Source organism: Schistocerca nitens, chromosome 11 (assembly GCF_023898315.1).
Source record: "Schistocerca nitens isolate TAMUIC-IGC-003100 chromosome 11, iqSchNite1.1, whole genome shotgun sequence".
In the NCBI taxonomy this organism is placed as follows: Eukaryota; Metazoa; Arthropoda; class Insecta; order Orthoptera; family Acrididae; genus Schistocerca; species Schistocerca nitens.
The window spans coordinates 206,311,722-206,337,295 of NC_064624.1; the positions used below are offsets into that span (position 1 = coordinate 206,311,722).

At 43.5% G+C, this 25,574-nt stretch overlaps 1 protein-coding gene across 1 annotated transcript in view; it reads right to left on the minus strand.

Annotated features, from left to right (window-relative positions):
- The window catches only part of LOC126212790 (zinc finger MYND domain-containing protein 11-like), a 229,682-nt gene that overhangs the window by 46,671 nt on the left and 157,437 nt on the right, over positions 1-25,574 (minus strand). Inside the window, exons 10-11 of the mRNA XM_049940192.1 lie at positions 8,069-8,218; positions 6,084-6,420 (exon numbers count right to left, since the gene is read on the minus strand). Of these exons, the coding sequence (XP_049796149.1) occupies positions 6,084-6,420; positions 8,069-8,218 (487 nt within the window). The remainder of the gene's footprint in view (positions 1-6,083; positions 6,421-8,068; positions 8,219-25,574) is intronic.

The following is a 25,574-nucleotide window of genomic DNA, read 5'->3' on the forward strand; positions in this document are numbered from 1 at the left end:
AATAAGCCTCCTAATTCAGGGGATAGCAAGGAAAGATGTTTGTATCACTCTCACGAACCGCTTTTTCGCAATAAAGAACAGCGGTAATTGTTTATTTCCTATTGTACTTCGACGAAGCGTGAGTAATTCATAGTCATACCAACAGTGTTTGTCAGTATTTTGCGTGAAGTGTTATAGTACATACATGGCGTTGTATAGTCAGATCAGGTGCGTTAGCGTAACAGTTAACGTGTTGGGCTGCTACGTGAAAGGTTACGAGTTCAAACCTTGTGCGGTGCTTAATATTTTCATTATTTAAAAACAATATCGAAGTGCCTTACTTCACGAATTATATTCGTTTGAATGCAATTTTTTGAAATTTCTAGTGCTTTGTCTCTTCATTAACCCTTTCGCTGCTACAGAGACGTGCTCCCCACATTTTGTCATCACTGCACTGCTCGCCTGTGCAGACACACGGTGTTCCCATTGCTTTGACACACTTATCATTCGATTTCACAAAAACTATTTGGCCCAAAAATTTGATTTTTACACGTCTTCTTGAATGATACCTCCCCCCATAAATGACTTAATTTTGTTTCGATGTTCAACGCAGTTATTATGCAGCATTAAATGTAGTAAACCATTGCACGAAATTTTGAAGAGTTGGCAGAGGTAAAAGTCCATAGCGTATACTTCCCGTACAGTCGATTTTAGTTGCCACAATGTTGAGAATGAAATGTGGACAAGATACCTAAATTTCATATAAAATTTACTGTATAACAATATCTCATTTAATTTAAGTACGACATAGGTGTCGTATGTAATATTGAGAAATATTCCGTCTTTCGCGACTGTAATAAAAGTATTATTTACACCGGACGCGTTTGGCTTTATTTTAAAGCACTTCAATCAAGGAAAGGTATGGCACATACACAATGGTACTCATGTTCTCTTTCTTGTTTTTGTTCCACAGTCGCAGTTTTACCAATGGTACTGAAATATATTCCTCTTCTGCAACTGTAATAAGCGACTTATTTAGACCAGACACGTTTCTCTCTTTTGAAGCATCTTCAGTGGACAGTATTTTGTCTCCTCCATTGCCAAGTCACCCTTTGTAGTTTTGTGCTGCAGTAACAGAATATTCAACGTTTGTGTTGGCAGATCAGTGTTTTAGCAAATAAATGCTGTTTGTGTGTGCCACACACAAAAATTATATTTGACATAGCTCAGAGCACTTCACTGATAGACAGTGTATTCAAGTCCTAATGTTTTGTAAGTCCACAGTTTTGTGTAATGTATTTTGTCTACTTCCTTTTGATTGATTGAAGTGCTTTAAAATAAAGTCAAACGTACTCAGTGTAAATAAAACTTTTGGTACAGTCGCAAAAGACGGAATATTTCTCAATATTACATACGACACCTATGTGGTACTTAAATGAGCTATTGTTATACAGTAAATTTTATATGAAATTTAGGTATCTTGTCCACATTTCTTTCTCATTATTGTGGCAACTAAAATCGACCATACACAAAGTATACTCTATGGACTTCTACCTCTGCAAACTCTTCAAAATTTCGTGCAATGGTTTACTATATTTAATGCTGCATAATAACTGCGTTGAACATCGAAACAAAATTAGGTCATTTATGGGGGGAAGGTATCAGTCAAGAAGATGTGTAAATATCTAATTTTTGGGCCAAATAGTTTTTGTGAAATCGATTGATAAGAGTGTCAAAGCAGTCGGAACACGATGTGTCTGTACAGGCGAGCAGTGCAGTGATGACAAAATGCGGGGAGCACGTCTCTGTAGCAGCGAAAGGGTTAATGCGGCCGTGGTGGCTTTACTTCACGAACTGCGCGGTCCCCCCTACACGTAAGCTTGCGAACTACGCTATACTATGGCGCTGCTTCTATTGGCGCGTGCGTCGTGTGCAACTGGCAATGCAGCTATCTCCCGCGTCTGGGCGGGCATGCGCGAGCCGCCAAGATAAAAGAATTTAACTATAGTTTGCATTCAAACTGAAATTGATCACTATGGAAAATTCTTAATTTATCTGTTACACCTGGAATGAATAAATGCAAAATTTTGTGATTTGTGAGTGAGGTTACTTCTTTGAATTAAAGATCTTTTACGTTTCCATTCAACACAAAAGTTCAATTGTTTCTTTATAATTGTTGTAACAGTATTTTGTGAATACATTTAATCTTATATTTTCTGTTTGAACGTTACCAGCTTCGTACTATTACGCAGTTAATTGTAGCCTCCAGTTCCAACCACCAGGACGCACGTTCGCATTGCGAGTGACTCTCTCGGCCCGTCTAGTCGACAGAGTACTCGTGGGGCACTCGAGTGAATGTAACTGTGTGCAGGTGTCGGTGCAATTTACAATTTGGTTCCCCTGTATTTTACTGTCTGCCTTTATTTTTTTCTTTTTAAATAGATCGTCTGTTCACGAACTGATAATGGGTCGAAATTAGCAGTGATCGCATTTGTGTGAGCTGGGGCTGTAAAATATAATAAGAAATTCGTCAGGTGCGAGGACGACTCTCGCACTGAGGGTTCCGAACAAACTTATTTGTGCGCACAGGCAATTCAGCATCCTGCGAATAGAGAATCTCGACGACTACTGGCCGTTGTCGATATTGGTACTGGCAAGATTTCGGTTTTGGGAATTCCACGACCGCATCCAAATTTTTAGATTAATTCCGGAGACTAGCCGGGGGGTGACGGGAGGGGGGGGCGAACAAGAGACTTCAACAGAAAAACTGTCTTACGTGACGGACGGGTCTCAGGAGACAGACAGTCACTCAGATACCTACTGACAATTTTTTTTTTTTTCCGCACGACATAATAAAAACTTAACAATACTTGAATTTTTTCCTTTACTTGTACTGTGAAGGCTTGCTTCTTACCAAATCTCACGGGTCTAAGTCAACAGGACATATCTTATAGGTTTAGGGCAGCGAGTTTGCAAGTGGCAAAATATGAGAGATAAATGGTGATACCTTTTGTTTGACCGACACAGATGCTTACCGGGCCAGAAACGGAGTGGAGATACAGATTAATGCAAGCCGAGCCGAGACATCGAGTTGCAGTGCATCTCCTATCACTTACATCAGATACTTGTACAGAGTAAAGCTAGAGTCAGCTAAGACATTGGGAGACCTACTGAGGTGTTCAGTAATGAGCCTCATTTGTGTTTATTGTGGCCACATTGACACTAACATGTCTGTGGATGAACTGGTGAAAGATCACAGGAAGCAGTCATACATCTACACCTATGAGATGGTTTCTCTGTTCATTAACTGGTGCATTCACAGAGTATGGAGATATATATATATGACTGTCCTGTGTACATGAGGTGTGCTTACTTGTTTGAATGACTGTGTGTGTGTGTGTGTGTGTGTGTGTGTGTGTGTGTGTGTGTGTGTGTGTGTGTGTGTTTCCCTTTCTGTTTCTGACAAAGGCTGTGGTCGAAAGCCAATGTGTAAACGTCTGAATTGTGGCAGTCTGCACCTTAAAGTGTTGTCTTAACAGTAGTAGCACTCTCTCTTTAAACTTCCAGGCAGATTAAAACTGTGTGCCGGACCGAGACTCGAACTAGAGACCTTTGGAAGGTAGGAGGCGGGGTACTGGCAGAAGTAAAACTGTGGGGACGGGGCACGATTCGTGCTCGGGTAGCTCAGTCGGTAGAGCACTTGCCCGCGTAAGGCAAACGACCCGAGTTCGAGACTCGGTCCGGCACACACTTTTAATCTGCCAGGAAGTTTCGTATCAGCACACACTCCGCAGCAGAGTGAAAATCTCATTCAGCACTCTCTCTTACTTACATTGTCGATTAATAAATTGTAACTACATTTGTAGTGATCTGCAGTGCCTGCAATCTAGGTAGTTTGCACCTGTTATAATCTCTTACCGCCTAGCGACGGTTGATGTGGAGCCTCCAAAGCTTAGTACAGTCAGCTTGTATCTATTAAAGACAACAGATTATCGGTAATTTTTGTAAAGTATCTATTTTCTTATTTTCATATGTATTCTGAGGTCATTCAATAAGGACTTGTTTCTTACATGCTTAAAGGGCGTCAGGACTATAGGGAGGGTCCTTAGAGTCTATCAACAATGGAAAATAAAACAACAAGGGGATGCAAGAGCCAGAGGATGTGGGTGGAGATGGGGGGACTGAAATTTAGACTTCTTAAAATGTTATTGTTAACAGTTCTCTGCACATTGAAAAATTAGAATACAACATTTGTACTGGTAAAAAATGAAGTTCTATTGTACAACTTCTCAAGATCTGCAGTTCTGATACTTATTTATTTATTTATCCCTCGTCCTCTTCCCGTTGCAATTTCCAGTAGCAGGTGATGTTGCATACCGTCACAAATCAAGCACTGAACCTTGCTTGGAAAACATCTTATTCCACTATCACTCTTAGTACTTGATGCCAACAAAAGCAATGCCAATTTTACTTTTATTTTTATATGGTCTCCAGTCTCTTAAAATACAATCTCCCACTACAGTCTTAAGGTAGCAAGCTCAGACTTCTTTCATAGGAATGCTCATTTACATAAACTCTAACAATGCCATTTACTATTCCATTTACAGTAAACTACATTCAGTTCAGTTAACTACTACAAATATATTGTCCACTACAGACTCACTATAAATCGCAAAACAGCACTCACTGCACTTCGAGGCCAACCTTTTACAGCCTTTATGCATTCAATCTACACACAAACCCCCCCTCACCCCAGAAGGCCACAATATTTGAGACACTGCACAGCTACCTACTGACCAATTTACCACCGACGTTAGCTACCGTGTCATCGTGCGTGCACATTCGAACAATCTGTTGGACAAGGTGTTGCCAAACAAGTTCTTAGTTTGCTTCCCTAAAACCGAACAAGAGAGCAATACAAAAATTGGAAATTAGACGGTAGCAAGAAACAAACTTGCTACTGTCATTTGGCAACATCACGGCTGGCAGGCTGTTTGGATTTGCACGCACCACAATCTGATTGGCTAACTTCAATACTAATTACATCAGAAACTGCACAATACAATAATTTTTTTTTTTTTTTCTTAACAATTATTTCTCAGCACAGTCCGCAGCTCGTGGTCTTGTGGTAGCGTTCTCGCTTCCTGAGTACAGGGTCCCGTGTTCGATTCCTGGCGGGGTCAGGGATTTTCTCTACCTCGTGACGACTGGGTGTTGTGTGTTCTTCATCATCATTGACTCACAAGTCGCCGAAGTGGCATCAACTAAAAAGGGCTCGCAATATGGCAGCTGAACTTCCCCGCACAGGGCCTCCCGGCCAACAATGCCATATGATCATTTCATTTCATTTCATTTCTCAGCACAACATACACTGCAACACCCTTACAAGTTTTACAGACCATTTCTGAGCACCCCGTATATAGAAACCACACCCATTAGGACCCACTGGAAACTGCAGGTTCCTCCCACCAACACGCTCAGAACGTAACCTTACGGACTATCTCTGTTCCATTTCCTCCATACTTTGACGAGTTGAAGCTAAGTGCCCAAATATCAATTTCCTAAAGCAGTACAGTGCACTTCTCACATACACTCAAAAAAATCTTCCAAGCACTGTTAAGCATAAGAAGTTTCCCTCATTTTGACAGCTGCGCACACACGTGTGACATTTTCAATACCGTACAAAAAAATATTTATTTTCTTTTTGATGTTTCACAATTAGTACCAAATTTTAATTTATTATGAACCACAAATTTTCATGTGATTAGTAGCAAAAATAAAAAGCGTTCTTTTTTCATTAAAAAACTGGCCAAACGCAAGTAGGACATGTGTATTGAGTATTTCATAGCAACCTAATTGTGTACGTATGCAGTTCATCCATCCTGAAACTCTAGAATCGCAACAGATTTTGACTTATTTATATCGATACTGGCAAGATATCGGTCATGAGAATTGTGAGACCGTACCAAAATCTCCACAGCAGTCCAGTTCCTCAGAACAGCCCAGACATACAAAACAAGTGAGCTGGGGACTTCAGTTTATATACCTAGAGAGAGAGAGAGAGAGAGAGAGAGAGAGAGAGAGAGAGAGAGAGAGAGACGTACCTGCTGCTGCGGCAAGAGCCGTGGTCGTCTTCCTGCGGGTGCCGGCTGCCGGGGCAGACTGTCGCTTGGCAGGCACCACCTCCTCCTCTTCCGATTCGTCCTCGTCATCGTCGTCATCGTCTTCCTCCTCCTCCTGCTCCTCCTCTTCCTCGTCTTCGTCGTCGTCGCTCTCCTCTTTCACTTCCTCCTCCTTCACCACCTTCCTCGGCCGCCCCACCTTCCTAGGTGCCCGCTGCAGTTTCTTCGCCTCGGCCACCGCTACCGCCGCGGGGTTCTTCGGGGGGCGGCCCCGACCGCGTTTCTTCGGCGGTGGGGATTTTGTCTCGGAATCGTCATCCTGCAATCGGACAGGTGTCGTAAGCTGTCAAATAATGTACAGACGGACGTACTGCGACCCTGTCTCTGTGGGTGAAGTGACACTCGCACTACGCTCAGAAATACATAAATAACAGAGCAGCAGCACTCGGAAAATCACCACATTACGCTGTTGACGTATGAAATGTTTTCTGTCATATATGATCAATTTCAATATTGTGATATTAATTTCTCATAAATGATTGGCAACAACTTTTTATGTGAATTTCATAAAAAAAACAGTAGCAATGACAGAGATGTTGGTTTCTATGAAGTCAACGATATAGTCTGAATCCTAGTATCCTAAATATTGTGAAGCACATTACGAATGAAAGAAATATTGTAATATTTTTTAAAAAAATTAACTTCACCAGAAAGTAAAGCTAAATTTCTTTCTCGGCACGAAAAATCATTCCTTGTCGATTAATCAAAGCGATTATACGAATTTTGTACTACCACAATTTTATTATTTAAAGTAATATTGAGAAATTACTGAACCTGGCAAAAGAATGAATTTTAACCTTTATTCAAAAATACTAGCCACTTCTATGTTTTTAATAAATTCACATATCCAGACCTGCCTTGTAATTTCCTTTCCTTTGTGCGACATTTGTATTTAATTATTATATTTTTATAGTGATTTGCAAATATTTGGAAGTCACGAAATCTATTCGCAGTTACTAATACGGACAACCATTAACAGTTGTACAATGGAATGGCAACAGTGAAAATTTGTGCCAGACTGGGACTTCGCCCCGAATTTCCCACTTACTGCGAGCGGTAGCCTTAACCGCTCCGACTATCCGCGCACGACTCGCGGCCGGATCCAAACTTCTGCACGGAGTCAACTACATATCAAAAACTTGCACGTAACGCTAAGGCGACCACTCGTGATAAGCGGGAAATTCCGGTTTGCGTCCCAGTCCGGCACGAGTTTTCATTGCCGTCATTCCATTACATAGCTGACAACTGTCCATACTTGCAACGGCGAGTAGTCGCCGCAGTGCCCGTTCCTTCGGACACGCGTGCACGTCTGAAGGGGCATCGCATCACACTTCTGAACAGGACAGGCACTGCGATACGGTATTTATCTGCCGACACCAGGCGAGCGACGTTCAACTGAAATGTCTCCCCTGTACGGAAATATTCATAATGAAAGTATCACTGCAGCATTGTATACTCGGAAGGGTCGGTCAGTCAAACTCGGGAACATTAAACATTGTCCGAATTATACAGTTTGTAACATATTCTCGTATTTGAGTAACTAACTTTCGCGATTACTTGCCAGTACAAACGTGTTTCTTCATACACTTATTAGTAATTGTTACGTAGGCTGAAATTCAATCGAGAGCAACTGTTTTCGAGAATTAACTGTCCACTTTAGGACTGACGACAATCATATTTCTTTATATAATTAAAATTTTACTCAACTGGAGTTTCTTCAACTAATGACAAATTAATCTTTATAATTACGAAAATGTTATACTGATCCGTCATCAGGGCTGTGTATCCCTCTGCCAAATTAGTGATTAGTTGCACGCCCTATCATTCGATCGCAGCATATACTGAAGGTCGTGGCAGGGTTACAGCTTCTACCGTACACGGGGAGCAGACGTAGCGAGCGCACGTACCTCCTCGCTCGACTCCTCGTCCTCGTCTTCGTCGTCGTCCTCGTCCTCACTCGACGACGCCTGCCGCCCCTTGCTCTCCAGCTTCTTCAGCAGCTCCTGGTGGCGGCGCAGCTCCTCGCACGCCTTGTTCCACGACGACGTGCGCTTCACCTGAGTTTGTGGAAAAATTTAGCGAGACAGTCGTGCCGGTTCAAATTCGTCTGTTACACAGTACAGTATGTCCAAAAATAACGTCTAAAACTCTCTACTGCATCCCAACACGCCTCGGAAGGCCCGACGACACCGACCGACCGCGGTGCCGTCCTCGGCCGACAGGCGTCACTCGGTGCAGTCGGGGAGGGGTACGCGGTCGGCACAGAGCTATCCCGGCCACTGTCAGTTTTCGAGGCCGGAGCCGCGACTCCTCACTCGAGCAGCTCCCCAATTTGCCTCGCGAGGGCCCAGTGCACCTCGCCTGCCGACAGTGCTCGACAGACCCGCACGGTCACCCCCCTGTCTGCTAACCGAGCCACCGGCACTTTACTTTGGTGATCTGACAGGAACTTGCCTGCGTCACCACTACGGCAGGCCGTTGGCATAATAGAATGTCCGAGTTATAAATTTTAATAGTATCTATTGTGAGCAGTTTACAATTTTGATTTGACACCACAGTTAATCTTTAACTCCCATAGCTTTAGATAACCACACTTAATGGTGCTATGTCGTTTACCAACTCGCAATGCAACATACACAAAATGCAACTCCATAGCATCGAGCATTTTGTATTCTGCTGTTTGCCGAGAGTGTACAGTAATTTCAGTTCGACATGCAATCCATCTAATGTTTAATTGCAATCCCCCTTGTGGGAAAATCATTTGCCGACGGTATAGTTGATTTGAAACAACCGGATATTAGATTGGTGCACAAGTTCATTGCACTTTTGTTCCAGTTCCCCCGAGTTTATTAATCAATTTTCATTTTTTTTATTAGTAGTTCCTTGTTGCTATTTGAGTTTACATACTGCCATTTTGTTATTTGGAGATGGCAAGTGGAGCTGCAGACGCCGGAAAATGGTGAGTCGAGTGGAGAAATTGGAACTTTTCTGACATATTCATCTATTTGAGTAGAACAGAGTGATTACAGCAGTGAAGGCAACTCGAAACATTTGCACAGTGATGGGGATAATGCCACTGGGCAGAGCACGACAAGAAAATTGTTTTCTCATTTCCGAGAGGACCGTTTCAACATTAGTGACTCTCCACATTTATGAAGACCTTCGGCGTTTGATGAAGATTGTCTGAACGCATTCATCCACAGTGGTCCAGCTGTGGTCATTCCACCATCACGCGACATTTGCACGCAATGGGAAAGATATAAGAATCGGGCGTATAGGTTGCACAGCAAAAATCGGCAGGTGTCCGTATTTGCATCTCCGATTGCTTGTCATCGATTGGCTCACAAACACCATCAAACATTCATCACTTATCATTACTGGTGACAAGAAATGGTGTGTCTATGCTAACGAAAGGAAAGGAAAGGAGTCATTTAACCCCAACAAAGCAATAACTCCCCATACAAAGACAAGCATGCAGCCACAAAAGATAATTTTTTGCACCTGAAGGAGCAGTGACAGTGTCGTGTACTACAAATTGCCTCTCCAAGTTCTAACCGTCACCCTTGACATTTACTGTCAACAACCGACAGGTCTTGCAGGCACAATGTCACAACAATGACCAGGAAGACTGCACGAAAATGATGCTACTCCACAATAACGCCTGCCCACTATCTGTTGAGACTGTCAAAACTACTGTACCTTGTTTACCTGATCTCGTGCACTCCGATTTTCACCTCTTCCGCTCTCTTTCGAGCAATATGCACTCCGAACACGGCTCGGTGACTTTTTGTCTCAAAACCGTGTGATTTCTACAGTTGTGGAATCGGAAAGTTACCCCAGCATTAGCGTAAAGTTGTTAACAGTGAAGGACAAATATTACCAATGACTAAAGTCCCTGTTACGTGTATCTGTCGTGTTTACCAAACTCGCGGAAAAACGCTACGAACTAATGTACCGACCCAGTATGTGTGTGTAAAGGGAAAAGAACAAGACGACCAAAAGTGTCTGGTGAAGATGTTGACCATTTCAGAGCATCTTACCTTCACAGTCCTATGGAAAGTCAGTCCAGACAGCAAGTCTTGAAATTCTGTTGCCAAAGATGGCAGTGTAGAAAGTTTTACGAAAATGTTTACACAGGCGTCCATACGAGTTACGGTCGGTACACACTTCAAAGTCAGTCGAGTACGGCGTATGTTGTGACTTTGCAAGTAAAGTGTTCCAGCAGTAAGAAGGCCATCTCGAACGTGTCGTGTTCAGTGAAAAGGCAACTTTCATATAAGTGGAAAAGTAAATAACCACAATGTCAGACTGTCCTCATAAACTCAAACAACATCAATGGAATCTCCAAAAGTAAACATTTTCTGTGCTATGTTCCGTCATGTATATGGACCGTGTTTTCCCCCTGAAGCCACCGTAATGGGTGTTACTCAACTAATGTGTAGCAGGACAGGAGCGGCTCTTTCCCCAATTACAAGGTGAAGCTGAAAACTTTATTTGATAACAAGATGGAGCACCTCCCCACTGGCAACTCTTTGTATGACCGGGGTTCAACGTCTTACAAGGGGAAGGCTTCAGACACAGCCGACCGATTCGGCTCAAATTTGGCACGTCGCTTGTGAACAACCTAAAACGAAGGACTCTGAGATATTTTGGCTCGACACCCTCCCGTTTTTGAGAAAAATCACCCCTACAGGTTACAACAGGCAATTGATGCAAAATTGGCGGGATCGATGGATAATTTTTACGAGTAGGTGTGGGGTCCACAAAAGTATACTTTTCCAGAAATCGAGGAAAGAATATTTTACAACAGCCGTTTATGTATCCACACGGTAAATGCTTTTCAGAGAGAGCGCCGATAGCGAAACGGCCGAGGTAACTAGCTGGGAAGCTGAGAACCGGGGTTCGAATATCGAGGAAACTACACAGTTTTCATTTTTTTAAACTGTAGTTTTTAGTATCAGAATTCGTAGCGATTGAGGGTTAATAAGGTATGCAACTCAAAACAAAATAATAATAGTAATAACGTAGGCAAACTAATTTCCCAAACGACGTGAATTAGTAAACAATTAAACTTTTACGCCTTGTCGCACATAGCGCGATGCCGAGGTAACTGGCTGCAAAGCGGAGAACCCGAGCTCGAATCTCGAGGAAACGTAGCGGATGTTATTCTTCTCATTTGTATATTTTTCCGTATCTCAATTGATAAGGGATAGGAGGGTTAATAAGGTAAATAACTGAATAAAAATGATAAAAAGGTAGGCAAATAGATTTCTCAAACCTCTTGGGATAGTAAGCAACTAAAACGTTACTCCAGGTCACTTTACAATGGCTCTTCCAGTCACTGTTATGTGTCCTCACTTTTGTTCGAACAACTAGATGGGTGGTACTTGTCGTATAAATATTCGAAACAAATATACTAGTGGCACATAGAACATCTACTGAATGCAATCTTTCAACAGCTACACTGTTCCTTCCAAAGAGTCAGTAGAAAACAAACTCGGTTTGGATTTAAAAATATGTCTTTTTTGGGAATTAATTTTGTGATGTATCACACATACGATATCATTGCCCGAAAAATCGGTGCTGAAAGTTGGTTATGAATTATGCTGTGTTATTGCATCCGTACGGTTGTGCAATTCCCACTCGGTTTCCAGAAGCACACTGCAACTGTGAAGCCTCGAAATAAAGTTTTTAAGCTGGCGATAGAAATGAACACATACGGCTGGCACGCAGGTACGCAGTTTGACAGTATTACTTTTACCGTGGTCGTCGGTTGACCCTCGTCATCTATACACTTGGTGTAATACATTAGAGTATTAGTTTGTCCACCCCTGGAATCCAATATTAGAAAATCCAGTATTAGAAAAAACTTGTTATCAGCAACTTACGGTTTTAAAACGTTCTCAAGAAATGTTCTGTAAATCGCATTTGTCAATTTCCCGGATTTGGAGCAAGTAATGTAAATATTTTTTAATGAGTCAATTAAGCAACTGACCTCTTCTACACAACCCGAGGACTAAATGTAACATTTGTTTCTTGTAAACACAGGTAAACCTTAGGCAACACTTTTCCAGAGGCTGTGATGGCATATTGCACCTCGTACGAATGTGTTTTTTGTTTTACTACCGACTGCAGCAGGAGTTCGTTTTTCTCCCTTACGCGACAACGGGCGTCGAATGTTCACCCGGTACTAGCATCCTGTTTGATCGGTGTCGATCTCGTAATCACAATAAGAACTGGTCACAAGTGACGCCGTTTGCACGCTGAAAAGAGCCGCCACTTTCTGTATATCTTCTATATTTCCTTCCTCCTTGTGGGAGACGTATTTAGTGACGTCCGTTGACAAATTTTATATTCCGATTTGAAATTCCTCGCCCAGGATAATGATGCAGCAAACGTAAAATCCTCGACGGTAGTATACCGAAGCGCTGCTCCTGCAGCCCACTGCTGGAGTATTCTCGTTATGACGACGAGATTCGATAAATCGTTCGTAAGTCCACTTATTTATCGTATCTTCTCCTTGTGAACAGTACCATTTTCTCACATTTTTAGATCCTTCTTCCTTTTCAGGGCTGTTGTTGCTACATTCTTTTGCAGTGTTTGTAGGGTGCAATTTGGACAATTCCTGGCTAGCACTACTGCCTTTACTTTTACTTCAAGGGGTACGGCGTCTTATTTCAATCATTTAGTAACAGGTTCGTAATATTCATCTGGAACAGATGAAGCACAGACTCACTGCTTGCGACACAAACATTTCCAAAGTGTTACAATCGTTTTGGGATTCACTGGTCGTGATATCTTACACTGATCACCTTCTGCTTCACCTTCACGGTACAGTTATTCGGTATCGACGAAAGTCATTTCGTTCGTCAGCTCCAAAAATCGCTCGACAATAGCCACTCCTACAAATCTGAAACGCTGAGAAACAGAACTGCCTGCTTCCGGTAGTGCACTGATAATACATCTGTCTTCCAACACTTTTACAAACCAAAACACAGCGTCTGTAGCTTCCCGCTCGCCGTCACCTGTGAAAGGCACCCGACAACATATTTCTGTGCGAGTCGAAGAGTGTACATCCTCGATTATTCAGATTACGCAACTGAAAGATACGACACAAAAAACAATAACTAGTTACTACGGGATAAACAGAAAAGCTAATTATCACAAGCTACATACAGTACAAGTCATACGTTATTTACAGAAGATCACTGTACTCTTTCACAAAACACATTTTATTTATTTGGCGGATTAATCACGAAAAATCATTACGCGTATCCTCGATGTTTGCGGCAGCCTAATTACGGAAAACAACTCTTTCCGACTGACTTCTATAAGGTTTGTGTCGGCACCCTCGCTGTTCGAGGTCAGAACTAGGATACGACGAACAGGCAACTGGGACAGGTCACTGTACCCGCCCGCATCCTGTCCCGTGCCTCGCTGGAAACGAGCGCCGCGTGGTCGGCTGGCTGTAGTCCCTCGTGAGGAATTCGCAGCACTCTTACTCGAAGTTGTTTTTATGTGGCGAGGCTGAAAAGTTTAATTTTGCACTACCTTATTAACCCTCCTGTCCCTATAAATTCTCATACGAAAAACTAAAATTTAAAAAATAGGAAAACCGTACAGTTCCTCGAAATTCGAACACGGGTTCTCCGCTTCGCAGCCAGTTACCTCGACTGTCGCGCTATCGACATTCTCTCCGAAAACTGTTTACCGTGTGAGTAAATAAGCGGCAACTGTAAAAGTTTCTTTCCTCGATTTCTGGAAAAGTACGTATTTGTGGACTCCGTACCGGATGACGAAGAATGCTCTATTTACAATTATCTAGCGATCCTGCCAATTTTCGATCAATTGCTCGTCATAAACTTTAGGGGTGATTTCACAAAAACGGGGGGAGGGGGGGTTTAAATTGAAATATCGTAAGAGTCCTCCTTTTAGGTTGCACACAAGTGACGTGCCAAATTTGAGCCGAATCGGTTGCCTTTGCCTGAAGCCTTCCCCTTGTTAGTCTGTAACTGTTGGAGTGGAAGTTATGGTCAATACAATAGAGCTCTTTTCCGCTGGCCTCCACATTCGCCTGACCTCACACCTCGTGATTAGTTTTTTCCCCCCTTTGGGGCTTTATAAAAGATCGTGTCTACATTCCACCACTACCTAATGATTTGCCCGAGTTGAGACAGGGAATTGAAAAGCCTACTGTTTCCATCACTTCTCCCATTGAGGACTTACGTCTTTATGCCTACAGGGTGGAACTGCTTCTCACTCTAATGCAGACAGACCAAACTCGCATGGACAGTTTGCACTAGAGAAGCTCGTCACAACTGACACACGCAAAGAAGCAATATATTCAATACCTCATCCAGAAACGCACCCTCTCGAAACCTGGACAGCGAGCTACACCGCGATGCAGAGCGCCTCTCTCGCAGAGTCTGCCACTCGAGTTCGCTAAACATCTCCGTAACGCTGTCACGCTTACCAAATAACCCTGTGACGAAACGTGCCGCTCTTCTTTGGATCTTCTCTACCTCATCTGTCAACCCGACCTGATACGGATCCCACACTGATGAGCGATAGTCAAGTATAGGCCGAAACAGTGTTTTGTAAGCCACCTCCTTTGTTGATGGACTACATTTTCTAAGCACTCTCCCAATGAATCTCAACCTGGTACCCGCCTTACCAACAATTAATTTTATATGATCGTTCCACTTCAAATCGTTCCGTACGCATACTCCCAGATATTTTACAGAAGTAACTGCTACCAGTGTTTGTTCCGCTATCATATAATCGTACAATAAAGGTTCCTTCTTTCTATGTATTCGCAATACATTAAATTTGTCTATGTTAAGGTCCAGCTGCCAGTCCCTGCACCAAGTGCCTATCCGCTGCAGATCTTCCTGCATTTTGCTGCAATTTACTAATGCTGCAACTTCTCTGTATACTACAATGGGGTCGTAATATATTCCCAGATTTGTCATTCAATATCAGTTCTCGGAACGTTGATAACAGGCTTTTGCAGGGCAGCCGATGCTTACTTCAAGCACCGAGGTGAGGCACCTCAGTCGATAGAGATGCCACGTACTTCGGTGAGAATATTATCGACACCAGACACAGGTTGGCAGAGCCTCACTGTGGGTCTCTATTCGGCCTACCAGTCGCATAAAGCGATACCCAGATTTCCGGGCCATTCGGACATGACAGTGACCCGACACTGGACCGCACGGGAACACCGAGTTGAGCACACTCGTGAAGTTTCCGGTCGGCTGGGGACGACCGCCACGAGGGAGGAGTGCCGTATTGGGCCTTTCTCCACACTTGTGGCTCCATCCGAGAAGAAGTAATGCAGTCCCAGCAACAATCTGTCACCGAGCAACACCGGGAAGCAGCTGCAGCTGCAGCCCAACTAGGGAATTACCGCCCCACACAAACACTGCTGTTAATACAAAATACACTACTAGGCATTAAAGTCGCTAAACCAAGAAGAAATGCAGATGATAAACAAGTATTCATGACAAAATGCAGATGATAAACGAGTATTCATTGGACAAATATATTATACTAGAACCGACATGTGATTACATTTTCACGCAATTTGGGTGCATAGATCCTGAGAAATCAGTACCCAGAACAACCACCTCTGACCATAACGGCCTTGATACGCCTGGGCATTGAGTCAAACAGAGCTCGGATGGCGTGTACAGGTACAGCTGCCCATGCAGCTTCAGCACGATACCACAGTTCATCGAGAGTAGTGACTGGCGTATTGTGACGAGCCAGTTGCTCGGCCACCATTGACCAGACGTTTTCAATTGGTGAGAGATCTGCAGAATGTGCTGGCCAGGGCAGCAGTCGAACATTTTCTGTATCCAGAAAGGCCTGTACACGACCTGCAACATCCGGTCGTGCATTATCCTGCTGAAATGTAGGGTTTCGCAGGGATTAAATGGAGGGTAGAGACACGGGTTGTAATACATCTGAAATGTAACGTCCACTGTTCAAAGTGCAGTCAATGCGAACAAGAGGTGACAGACGTGTAACCAACAGCACACCTTACCATCACGCCGCGTGATACGCCAGCATGACGATGACGATGACGAATACACATTTCCAATGTGCGTTCACGGCGATGTCGCCAAACGTGGATGCGACCATTGTGATGCTGTAAACATAACCTGGATTCATCCGAAAAAATTACATTTTGCCATTCGTGCTCCCAGCTTCGTCGTCGAGTACACCGTTACAGGCGCTGCTGTCAGTGATGCAGCGTCAAGGGTAACCGCATCCGTGGTCTCCGAGCTGATAGTCCGTGCTGCTGCAAACATTGTCGAACTGTTTGTGGAGACGGTTGTTGTCTCGCAAACGTCCCCATCTGTTGACTCAGGGATCGAGACGTGGCTCCACGATCCGTTACAGCCGTGCGGATAAGATGCCTGTCATCTCGACTGCTAGTGATACGAGGCCATCGGGATCCAGCACGGCGTTCCGTATTACCCTCCTGAACCCACCGATTCCATATTCTGCTAACAGTCAGTGGATCTCGATCAACGTGAGTAGCAATGTCGCGATACAATAAACCACAATCGCAATAGGCTACAATCCGATCTTTATCAAAGTCGGAAACGTGATGGTACGCATTTCTCCTCCTTACACGAGGCATCACAACAACGTTTCATCAGGCAACTCCGGTCAACTGCTGTTTGTGTATGAGAAATTTGTTGGAAACTTTCCTGATGTCAGCACGTTGTAGGTGTCGCCACCGGCGCGAACCTTGTGTGGATGCTCTGAAAATCCAATCATTTGCATATCACAGCATCTTCCAATCATTTGCATATCACAGCATCTTCTTCCTGTCGGTTAAATTTCGTGTCTGTAGCACGTCATCTTCGTGGTGTAGCAAATTTACATCTACATCTACATTTATACTCCGTAATGGCCAGTAGTGTATATACCTACACATGGAACTGCGCCACAACTGGGAAATTGGACCACTGACGAATGGCACTGTGTTCAGCGCCGCACAATCCCGCACGACCCTTGTCGGTGAGTCTGGCAGTGACCTGGGGAGAGATCCCATTCTCCCATCAGACTGAAGAGGAAACACAATATTACCCCTCGCGACACCGTGTGGGCAGCAGTAGGGCACTACTTCGGGTCACGGCCGGTAGTGTTCGAGGGAGACTGACGGTACGAGGGAACGTAGAGGACGTTCCGCATCGTCGCACGTTACCTCTAACGCGATACTATCGCAGTGTCACTTTTCGATAGGACGGTGCTTTTCCACACGTGTACACGTCGCTACGGACCGGCCGCGTGACGTCAGAGTAGTCCCACGGACGGCTATATCCCCACGTCTGTCTCCGACTTCACGCATGCGGCACCGGTTCGGACGTCAACTCAGTGCCGGTGGCAGTATCCGGGATACCGAGGACCCGTTACAACAGCCGTTTGCGGACTCACCCCGTAAGAGGACGCGTCAGCTTTTTAAGAAGAGAATCTGACCGAATCGACGCATCCACCTAGACCGGCAGAGGTTTGACATTATACTGGTGAGTGGGTTCGTACCAAATACGTTCCTTCTAAATTTCACTTCACTTCACTATCACCAAATTAACGTAGTGTGCCCTCTCGAGCCATACAGGCTCATTTCACTTCTTCTCCACCTGCCGGGTGCTTCACTTTTTTTACCACGCAATATATTTGCAAGCTGCATAAAAAATGTCTTACTTTCCTACACAATCGTACTACACGTTATAAATTCCGTATTTTTTTTGTATCCTCCATGTAAGTAATATCTGTGTAAGTTACCGCCAATATACATTTCGCATTAAGGAACGTAAAGGTAAGATGGGGAAATTTGGGCTTATACGGAGAGTTTTTTACCACCTTTTTTCCCCTCACTATTTGTGAGTGGAACAGTGAGAGGAATAATCTGTAGTGATACAGAGTACACACTGCCTAGGACCGCACTGACATTTACTCGTCAGCTGGTGACGACCTACAAAGCCGGAAGACAGTTTGTGATCGAATAAATATAATTTTGCAAAACATTAGGATGTGTTTCCTATCTAATATTATTATTAAGGCAAAGTACTGAAAATTGTGGAAGGTCGGGGAGTGAGGGACGGAGCGAGTTGCAGCCGTTATGCAGGAATGGAGAGGTCTTCTGATAGCTGGCAAGTGCATCACATTGACCTCAGGACATGTGAGAAAAACATTAACTTATTCTAAATTACAAAATAATTTAAACGTTTTCACAAATGAGCAGCCAGTCACCCTTTGTTATAGTAGACTTTTAATTTTCCCATCACTGGTTTCAAGTTGTCTAACAGTTCATCAGATAGTACAGTTCTCAAAGATTTTTCACAGACTCTTAGGGATTTTTGTCGACGTATTTTGTCATTCCTCAGTTGCTTCTACGTTTTTGGAGATGCAGTCCGCACGTGCTACTAAATGTCACACACATTCACTTCTTTTTATTTATGAAGCATTTTCAGTAATCTTTAATACAAGTCTGTTTCACGTATAGTAATTATTGTGTATAAGAACTTTATTACACGATAGTTATTTGGAAAGTAAAAACCTTTTCCTTACACAAATTTTTATTTGATGTAATTAAAAGAAACTGTATTTCACATACAACTCTATACCTAAGCTAGTTTTCTACATAGTCACCGTCATACCATTTTAGCAGTTTTTCTATGCCTCCTACATACTCCGTTGCCATCAAATTTTTGAACAATTGATTAACAACTTCCTTAAATTCATAATCACTTCCACTGTGATGCAGACTACACAATCTTTCAATTTGGGGAATGAGTGAATCATTTGAGGCTAACTCTGGACTGTACAGTGGACGTTCACACCTTTCCCGCCGAAACTGCTGAAGCAAGTCTCGTGTCACTCCCGCTGCATGTGGGCGTGAATTACAACGGAGGAGGATGACTCACCGGCTAGCAGTCCACACTGCTCGTTTTTTAATGGCTCGGCGAATCCACTGAGGTGTCTGACAGTAGGCCGCTGCAGTCCACTAACTGTGAAACGTCTGTCTGCTCGGATTTTTGTTTCGATCCTCACTTTGAGTCTGTCATTCACCACAGAGGGCCAGCCCCAGAGTGATTTTTGTCGCGAACATTCTTCCGTCCGCCATTAGACGTGATATGCCACTTCCGAACTGACACTTCGTTCCTCACATTACCGTTAATCTTGTTACCTGTCTATAAATTTAGAAGGGTCAGACTTTTTCTGCATTTAAAAAGTGGAAAATACAGTACACCTCACATATGACGAGATCATCTATTTTGTCACACATTTTGAAGTTGTACAGCTAAGAAGTGATCACACTTGTCAAAACAAAACATTCTTTACTTTCTGAATGACCCTCATACAGTGATATTAAAAATGACCTATAATACAGTTTTTTGTTATACTGTTACAGAGGAAACAGCTTTCTGAGTGCAAGTTCCATGAGGTAAAATCAATATTTGATTTTTTGAGTCATATTTAGCTGGCTTTCGTACACCAGAACGGCGGATTTTTGCCGTTTATGAACACATTCACTTTCACTGTGTCTCGGCTGAATGTGTTTACCGTATACAGTGCTGCCAACTGTCTATCAGTGTTTTTCACTCATCTGATATTGTTGTGTAGTGTCTATATGTAGTTTAACATTTGTTTGATTATAATAGAGGGAAAAATATATCTAAAAACAAGGATGATGTGACTTACCAAATGAAAGTGCTGGCAGGTCGACAGACACACAAACAAACACAAACATACACACACAATTCAAGCTTTCGCAACAAACTGTTGCCTCATCAGCAAAGAGGGAAGGAGAGGGAAAGACGAAAGGATGTGGGTTTTAAGGGAGAGTGTAAGGAGTCATTCCAATCCCGGGAGCGGAAAGACTTACCTTAGGGGGAAAAAAGGACGGGTATACACTCGCGCGCGCGCGCACACACACACACACACACACACACACACACACACACACACACACACACACACACACACACACACATATACAGACACAAGCAGACATATTCAAAGGCAAAGAGTTTGGGCAGAGATGTCAGTCGAGGTGGAAGTGTGGATGGATATGTGTGTGTGTGTGTGTGTGTGTGTGTGTGTGTGTGTGTGTGCGCGCGCGATTGTATACCCGTCCTTTTTTCCCCCCTAAGGTAAGTCTTTCCGCTCCCGGGATTGGAATGACTCCTTACCCTCTCCCTTAAAACCCACATCCTTTCGTCTTTCCCTCTCCTTCCCTCTTTCCTGACGAAGCAGCCGTTGGTTGCAAAAGCTAGAATTTTGTGTGTATGTTTGTGTGTCTATCGACCTGCCAGCACTTTCTTTTGGTAAGTCACATCATCTTTGTTTTTAGATATATTAACATTTGTTTGCATAGATATGTCCGTTATAGTGTGTGGTAAAGTCTCCTCTGGGAAACAGGAGGAATTTTGGGTGGAGGGAACTGCAAACTGTTATTTTTTTACTCTAGAATCATTACATAGCCACAATTATTATATAAATAAAACAAACACGTGTTGCAGGCCACTGAAGATGCTTCATAAATGAAACACGAGGCGAAACGTGAACGGTATAAAACAAATACCCTTTCGTATAGTTCCACAGACAGATCACATCTCCAAGAAAATTGTTTGATATTAATTATACTCTTAAGACAAAAAACGGGATGTGCCGCGAAGGAACTATTCGAATAGGACGGAAGTAGGTAGGTGTGACAAATGACTACAATTTGAGAAAACTTAGACGATTTCCAAATTGAGAACGTCAATAGCACGTCGGTCCACGCCTGTCTCTCACGCAAGCAGTTATTCGGCACAGTACCGATTAATAGAGTAGTCTGATGTCCAACTGGCACGTCGGATCGTCAAAATTGTGAGTCGGTCGGACGGCCCCGTCCACAGTGCTCCAAAAGTTCACAATTGGGAGACATCCGGTAACATTGCTGACCGACATAGCGTTTCGCAAACACGAAGACGAGCAACAGAAACTCTCACCGAGTACACGCAGACATTACCTTGCCGAAATGTACGCCCGGGACGGCTCGCCACGAAAGGCGACGAAGGGGGGCACAAATATTGCCTACGAACTGCTGCGAGCGGTGGTGCTGCGACAAAAAAGAACGGCACCCCCGATCGTCGTTCCCGGTTGTCAGGATGTACGGCGAGTGACAGTCCGACAGCTATCCCGTCACTTCCGAGCCACCTCCAGACACTTCACACTATTCGAAGCGGGACTCGTCACTGAAGACAATTCTACTTCATTCAATAGGTCTCCACCTCCGGGCCAAAGACACGCCTCGAATGCACCAGACCACGGTGGTATACCGACCCGACTGTCTCCCGCCACGGAGCCCGACATCTGGGAATGACGGTCTGGGGTGCCACTTCTTTTCACGATAACACACCTTCGGTAGTCATCCGCAGCACATTTACAGCAGAGTGGTACGTCTCCGATAATTCGATATTCCGTGTCCCGTTTTGTGGCCTCCGTGGCGAGCTATCCTGTGCTTACATTTAGGCCAGACGATACCCACACGCGCACAGCTTTACTTCGAGCTTAGCATACGGCTTTTCTTCGAGCTCGCCAAACCGTACCTCGGTCGGCGAGTTCACCGGCCCTCTCCTCGACAGAGAACATTTGGACCATTGCGGGCAGGGCCCTACCACTTGCTCGGGATTCTGACGCTCTGACGTGTCGAGTCGGACAGAATTTGGCACGGTATCCCTCGGAAGGGCGTCCGACAACTTTGTTAATCGATGTCGGGCTAAATAACTGCTCGCAAAAAGGCCACGGGGGGGACCGACGTGTTATCGACTTGCGGAATTTCTGAAGCTCTGTCTTTCGAATAAGTCACCCAACTTTTCTGGAACTGTAATCATTTGTTTGCCCGTGTATTACATCACGTCTACCAATTTCTGTCACATTCGGCTAACTCCTTTGCGACGAGTGTTTTTTAGTCTTAAGGGGAGACGGAAGGCGAGTGGGCTTCAAAAATTCGATTTTTAGATTTCGGCATATCTGAAAAGCCCGGTATTTCGTGCGTCAAACAGTTTTTGTTTTATATAAATACGATAATTTTTTCGTGAGATGTCTGTTTTCCTGACGCTCTGTGCAATCTGGGGATTGTGACAGCAAGGCTTACGACCAGATATGTGCAAAACTACCCTATGGTCCTAATGTCACAATTTCTAAATTAGAGTGCATTGGGCATGTCCGGAAGAGAATGGGGTCCCGGTTCAGAAGATGATTGAAAGAAAAGTAAAAAATAGTATTGGAAGACGGTGCAAAAATAGGTGGTAAAGGTCGCCTGACAAATGTTGAAATAGATAGATTACAGAATTATTGTGGCTTGGCCATAAGAAGAAAAGTAGGGAATATAGAAAGCACGAAAAAAGCTGTAGGGGTTATCTTTTTCCATAAGCTTTCCACAAATGAAAATCCAGTGCACAGTCTTTGCCTGAATGATCCTGACACTTGGTGAAAGTACAGAAGTGCCAGATATGAGCACAAACATTCTTTACCTGCATCAGTAATGAATGAAATTAAACCCATATTTTAACACCTTTGTAAAGGTACCTTGTTGAAGAAATGTCTTCATGGGAAAACCCAAAATTCATTCATTTAACGAATATGTGAATTCTGTCATTTGAAACTGGTTACCGAAAACTGTATTTGTTCAGCTTACAACCCTCAAATTTGGTGTTTATGATGCTATTTTATGCTTCAATGATGGTGTAATTAGAAAACTGGATGTTTTGGAATTATTAGGAATAAAATCTAGTGGAAATACTGGAAAATCCTTGGTGCGAATAGATAAAGGGATAATCCGTAAAGCAGATATTGCTAATTTAAAATGCACAAAAGAAGCCAGGCAGAAAAGAAGAGGGACGAAGAGAAGAAAAGAAGACCAGTATTACTCAGATGATGTTCAGTTTGGTGCAAGAAAATATTTATTAGTGGTAAGTAATTCTCATCAGTAACTATACTAGAATGCGTGAATTCTGTCATTTGGAACAGGTTACTGAAAAATGTATTTGTTCAGCTTACAACCCTCAAAATTGGTGTTTATGATGGTATTTTATGCTTCAATGATGGTATAATTAGAAACTGAATGTTTTGGAATTACTGGTCATAAAATCTAGTGGAAATACTGCAAAATCCATGGTGCAAACATATATGGCTAATTTAAAATGCAGAAAAGAAGCCAGACAGAAAAGAAGAGGGACCAAGAGAAGAAAAGAAGATCAGTATGATACAGATGATGCTCAGTTTGGTGTGGGAAAATATTAGTGGTAAGTAATTCTCATCAATAACTGTACTAGAAGAGCAATATTAAACTTTAAATGGATTTTTCTCAAAACTACATTTTTTTTTTTACTTTAAGGTAGCATTATTTGATACTCTAATGGGGTTAGGAACATGAAATTTGGTCAATTGGTACTGCAGAAGGTAATAAGTTATTACGCCCACAACTACCCTCCCGACCTGGTACAGAAGCAAATAACCAGAGCCACTTCCTCATCCCCTCAAACCCAGAACCTCCCACAGAAGAACCACAAAAGTGCTCCACTTGTGACAGGATACTTTCGGGGACTGGACCAGACTCTGAATGTGGCTCTCCAGCAGGGATACGACTTCCTCAAATCCTGCCCCGAAATGAGATCCATCTGTCACAAAATCCTCCCCACTCCACCGAGAGTGTCTTTCCGCCGTCCACCTAACCTTCGTAACCTCTCGGTTCATCCCTATAAAATCCCCAAACCACCTTCCCTACCCTCTGGCTCCTACCCTTGTAACCGCCCCCAGTGTAAGACCTGTCCCGTGCACCCTACCACCACCACCACCACCACCACCACCTACTCCAGTCCTGTAACCCAGAAGGTGTACACAATCAAAGGCAGAGCCACGTGTGAAAGCACCCACGTGATTTACCAACTGACCTGCCTACACTGTGAAGCTTTCTATGTGGGAATGACCAGCAACAAACTGTCCATTCGCATGAACGGACACAGGCAGACAGTGTTTGTCGGTAATGAGGATCACCCTGTGGCTAAACGTGCCTCGGTGCACGGCCAGCACATCTTGGCACAGTGTTACACCGTCCGGGTTATCTGGATACTTCCCACTGACACCAACCTGTCAGAACTCCGGAGATGGGAACTTGCTCTTCAATATATCCTCTCTTCCCGTTACCCGCCAGGCCTCAATCTCCGCTAATTTCAAGTTGCCGCCACTCATACCTGTCATTCGACAACATCTTTGCCTCTGCACTTCCGCCTCGACTGACATCTCTGCCCACCCTCTTTGCATTTACATATGTCTGCCTGTGTCTGTATATGTACGGGTGTGTGTATATATAATAGAGGGAAACATTCCACGTAGGAAAAATATATCTAAAAACAAAGAACAAAGATGATGTGACTTACCAAATGAAAGTGCTGGCAGGTCGACAGACACACAAACGAACACAAACATACACACATAATTCAAGCTTTCGCAACAAACTGTTGCCTCATCAGGAAATGGGGAAGGAGAGGGAAAGATGAAAGGATGTGGGTTTTAAGGGAGAGGGTAAGGAGTCATTCCAATCCCGGGAGCGGAAAGACTTACCTTAGGGGGAAAAAAGGACAGGTATACACTCGCACACACACACACATATCCATCCACAAATATACAGACACAAGCAGACATATTTAAAGTTTCAATATGTCTGCTTGTGTCTGTATATTTGTGGATGGATGTGTGTGTGTGTGTGCGCGAGTGTATACCTGTCCTTTTTTCCCCCTAAGGTAAGTCTTTCCGCTCCCGGGATTGGAATGACTCCTTACCCTCTCCCTTAAAACCCACATCCTTTCGTCTTTCCTTCTCCTTCACTCTTTCCTGATGAAGCAACCTTGGGTTGCGAAAGCTTGAATATTTGTGTGTATGTGTTTTTTATTGTGTCTATCAACATACCAGCGATTTCTCGTTTGGTAAGTTACAGCATCATCGTTCTTTTGAAAAGTCTACCTATTCAAAGGGTAAAATAGCATTGGCAGAATAGGAATAAAAATTGCCTTCCATCCCCCACCACCAGAGTGTATTAATATTAATTACACAACACTACACACACTTTGCAGCATGAAACAAGACCCAAATGGTTTACAGGATACATACAAGATATATACAGTGTATAAAAAACAAAGAATTACTTTTGTGAAGTTACTCAGTGGTTTATTTAGATCCTGTAAAACATGTAGCAGTTATTACCTGCAGCAAAGCATGCGCACTGTTGGGTAAAACAGTAACTGTAGAACACGAACACTGTTTTACAAAACGATTTTGCACCAGGATTAATCTTACGGCTAAGCCAGTAAGACGAAAATAAAAGTTCTACAGCACAAAAGGGGACAGGTC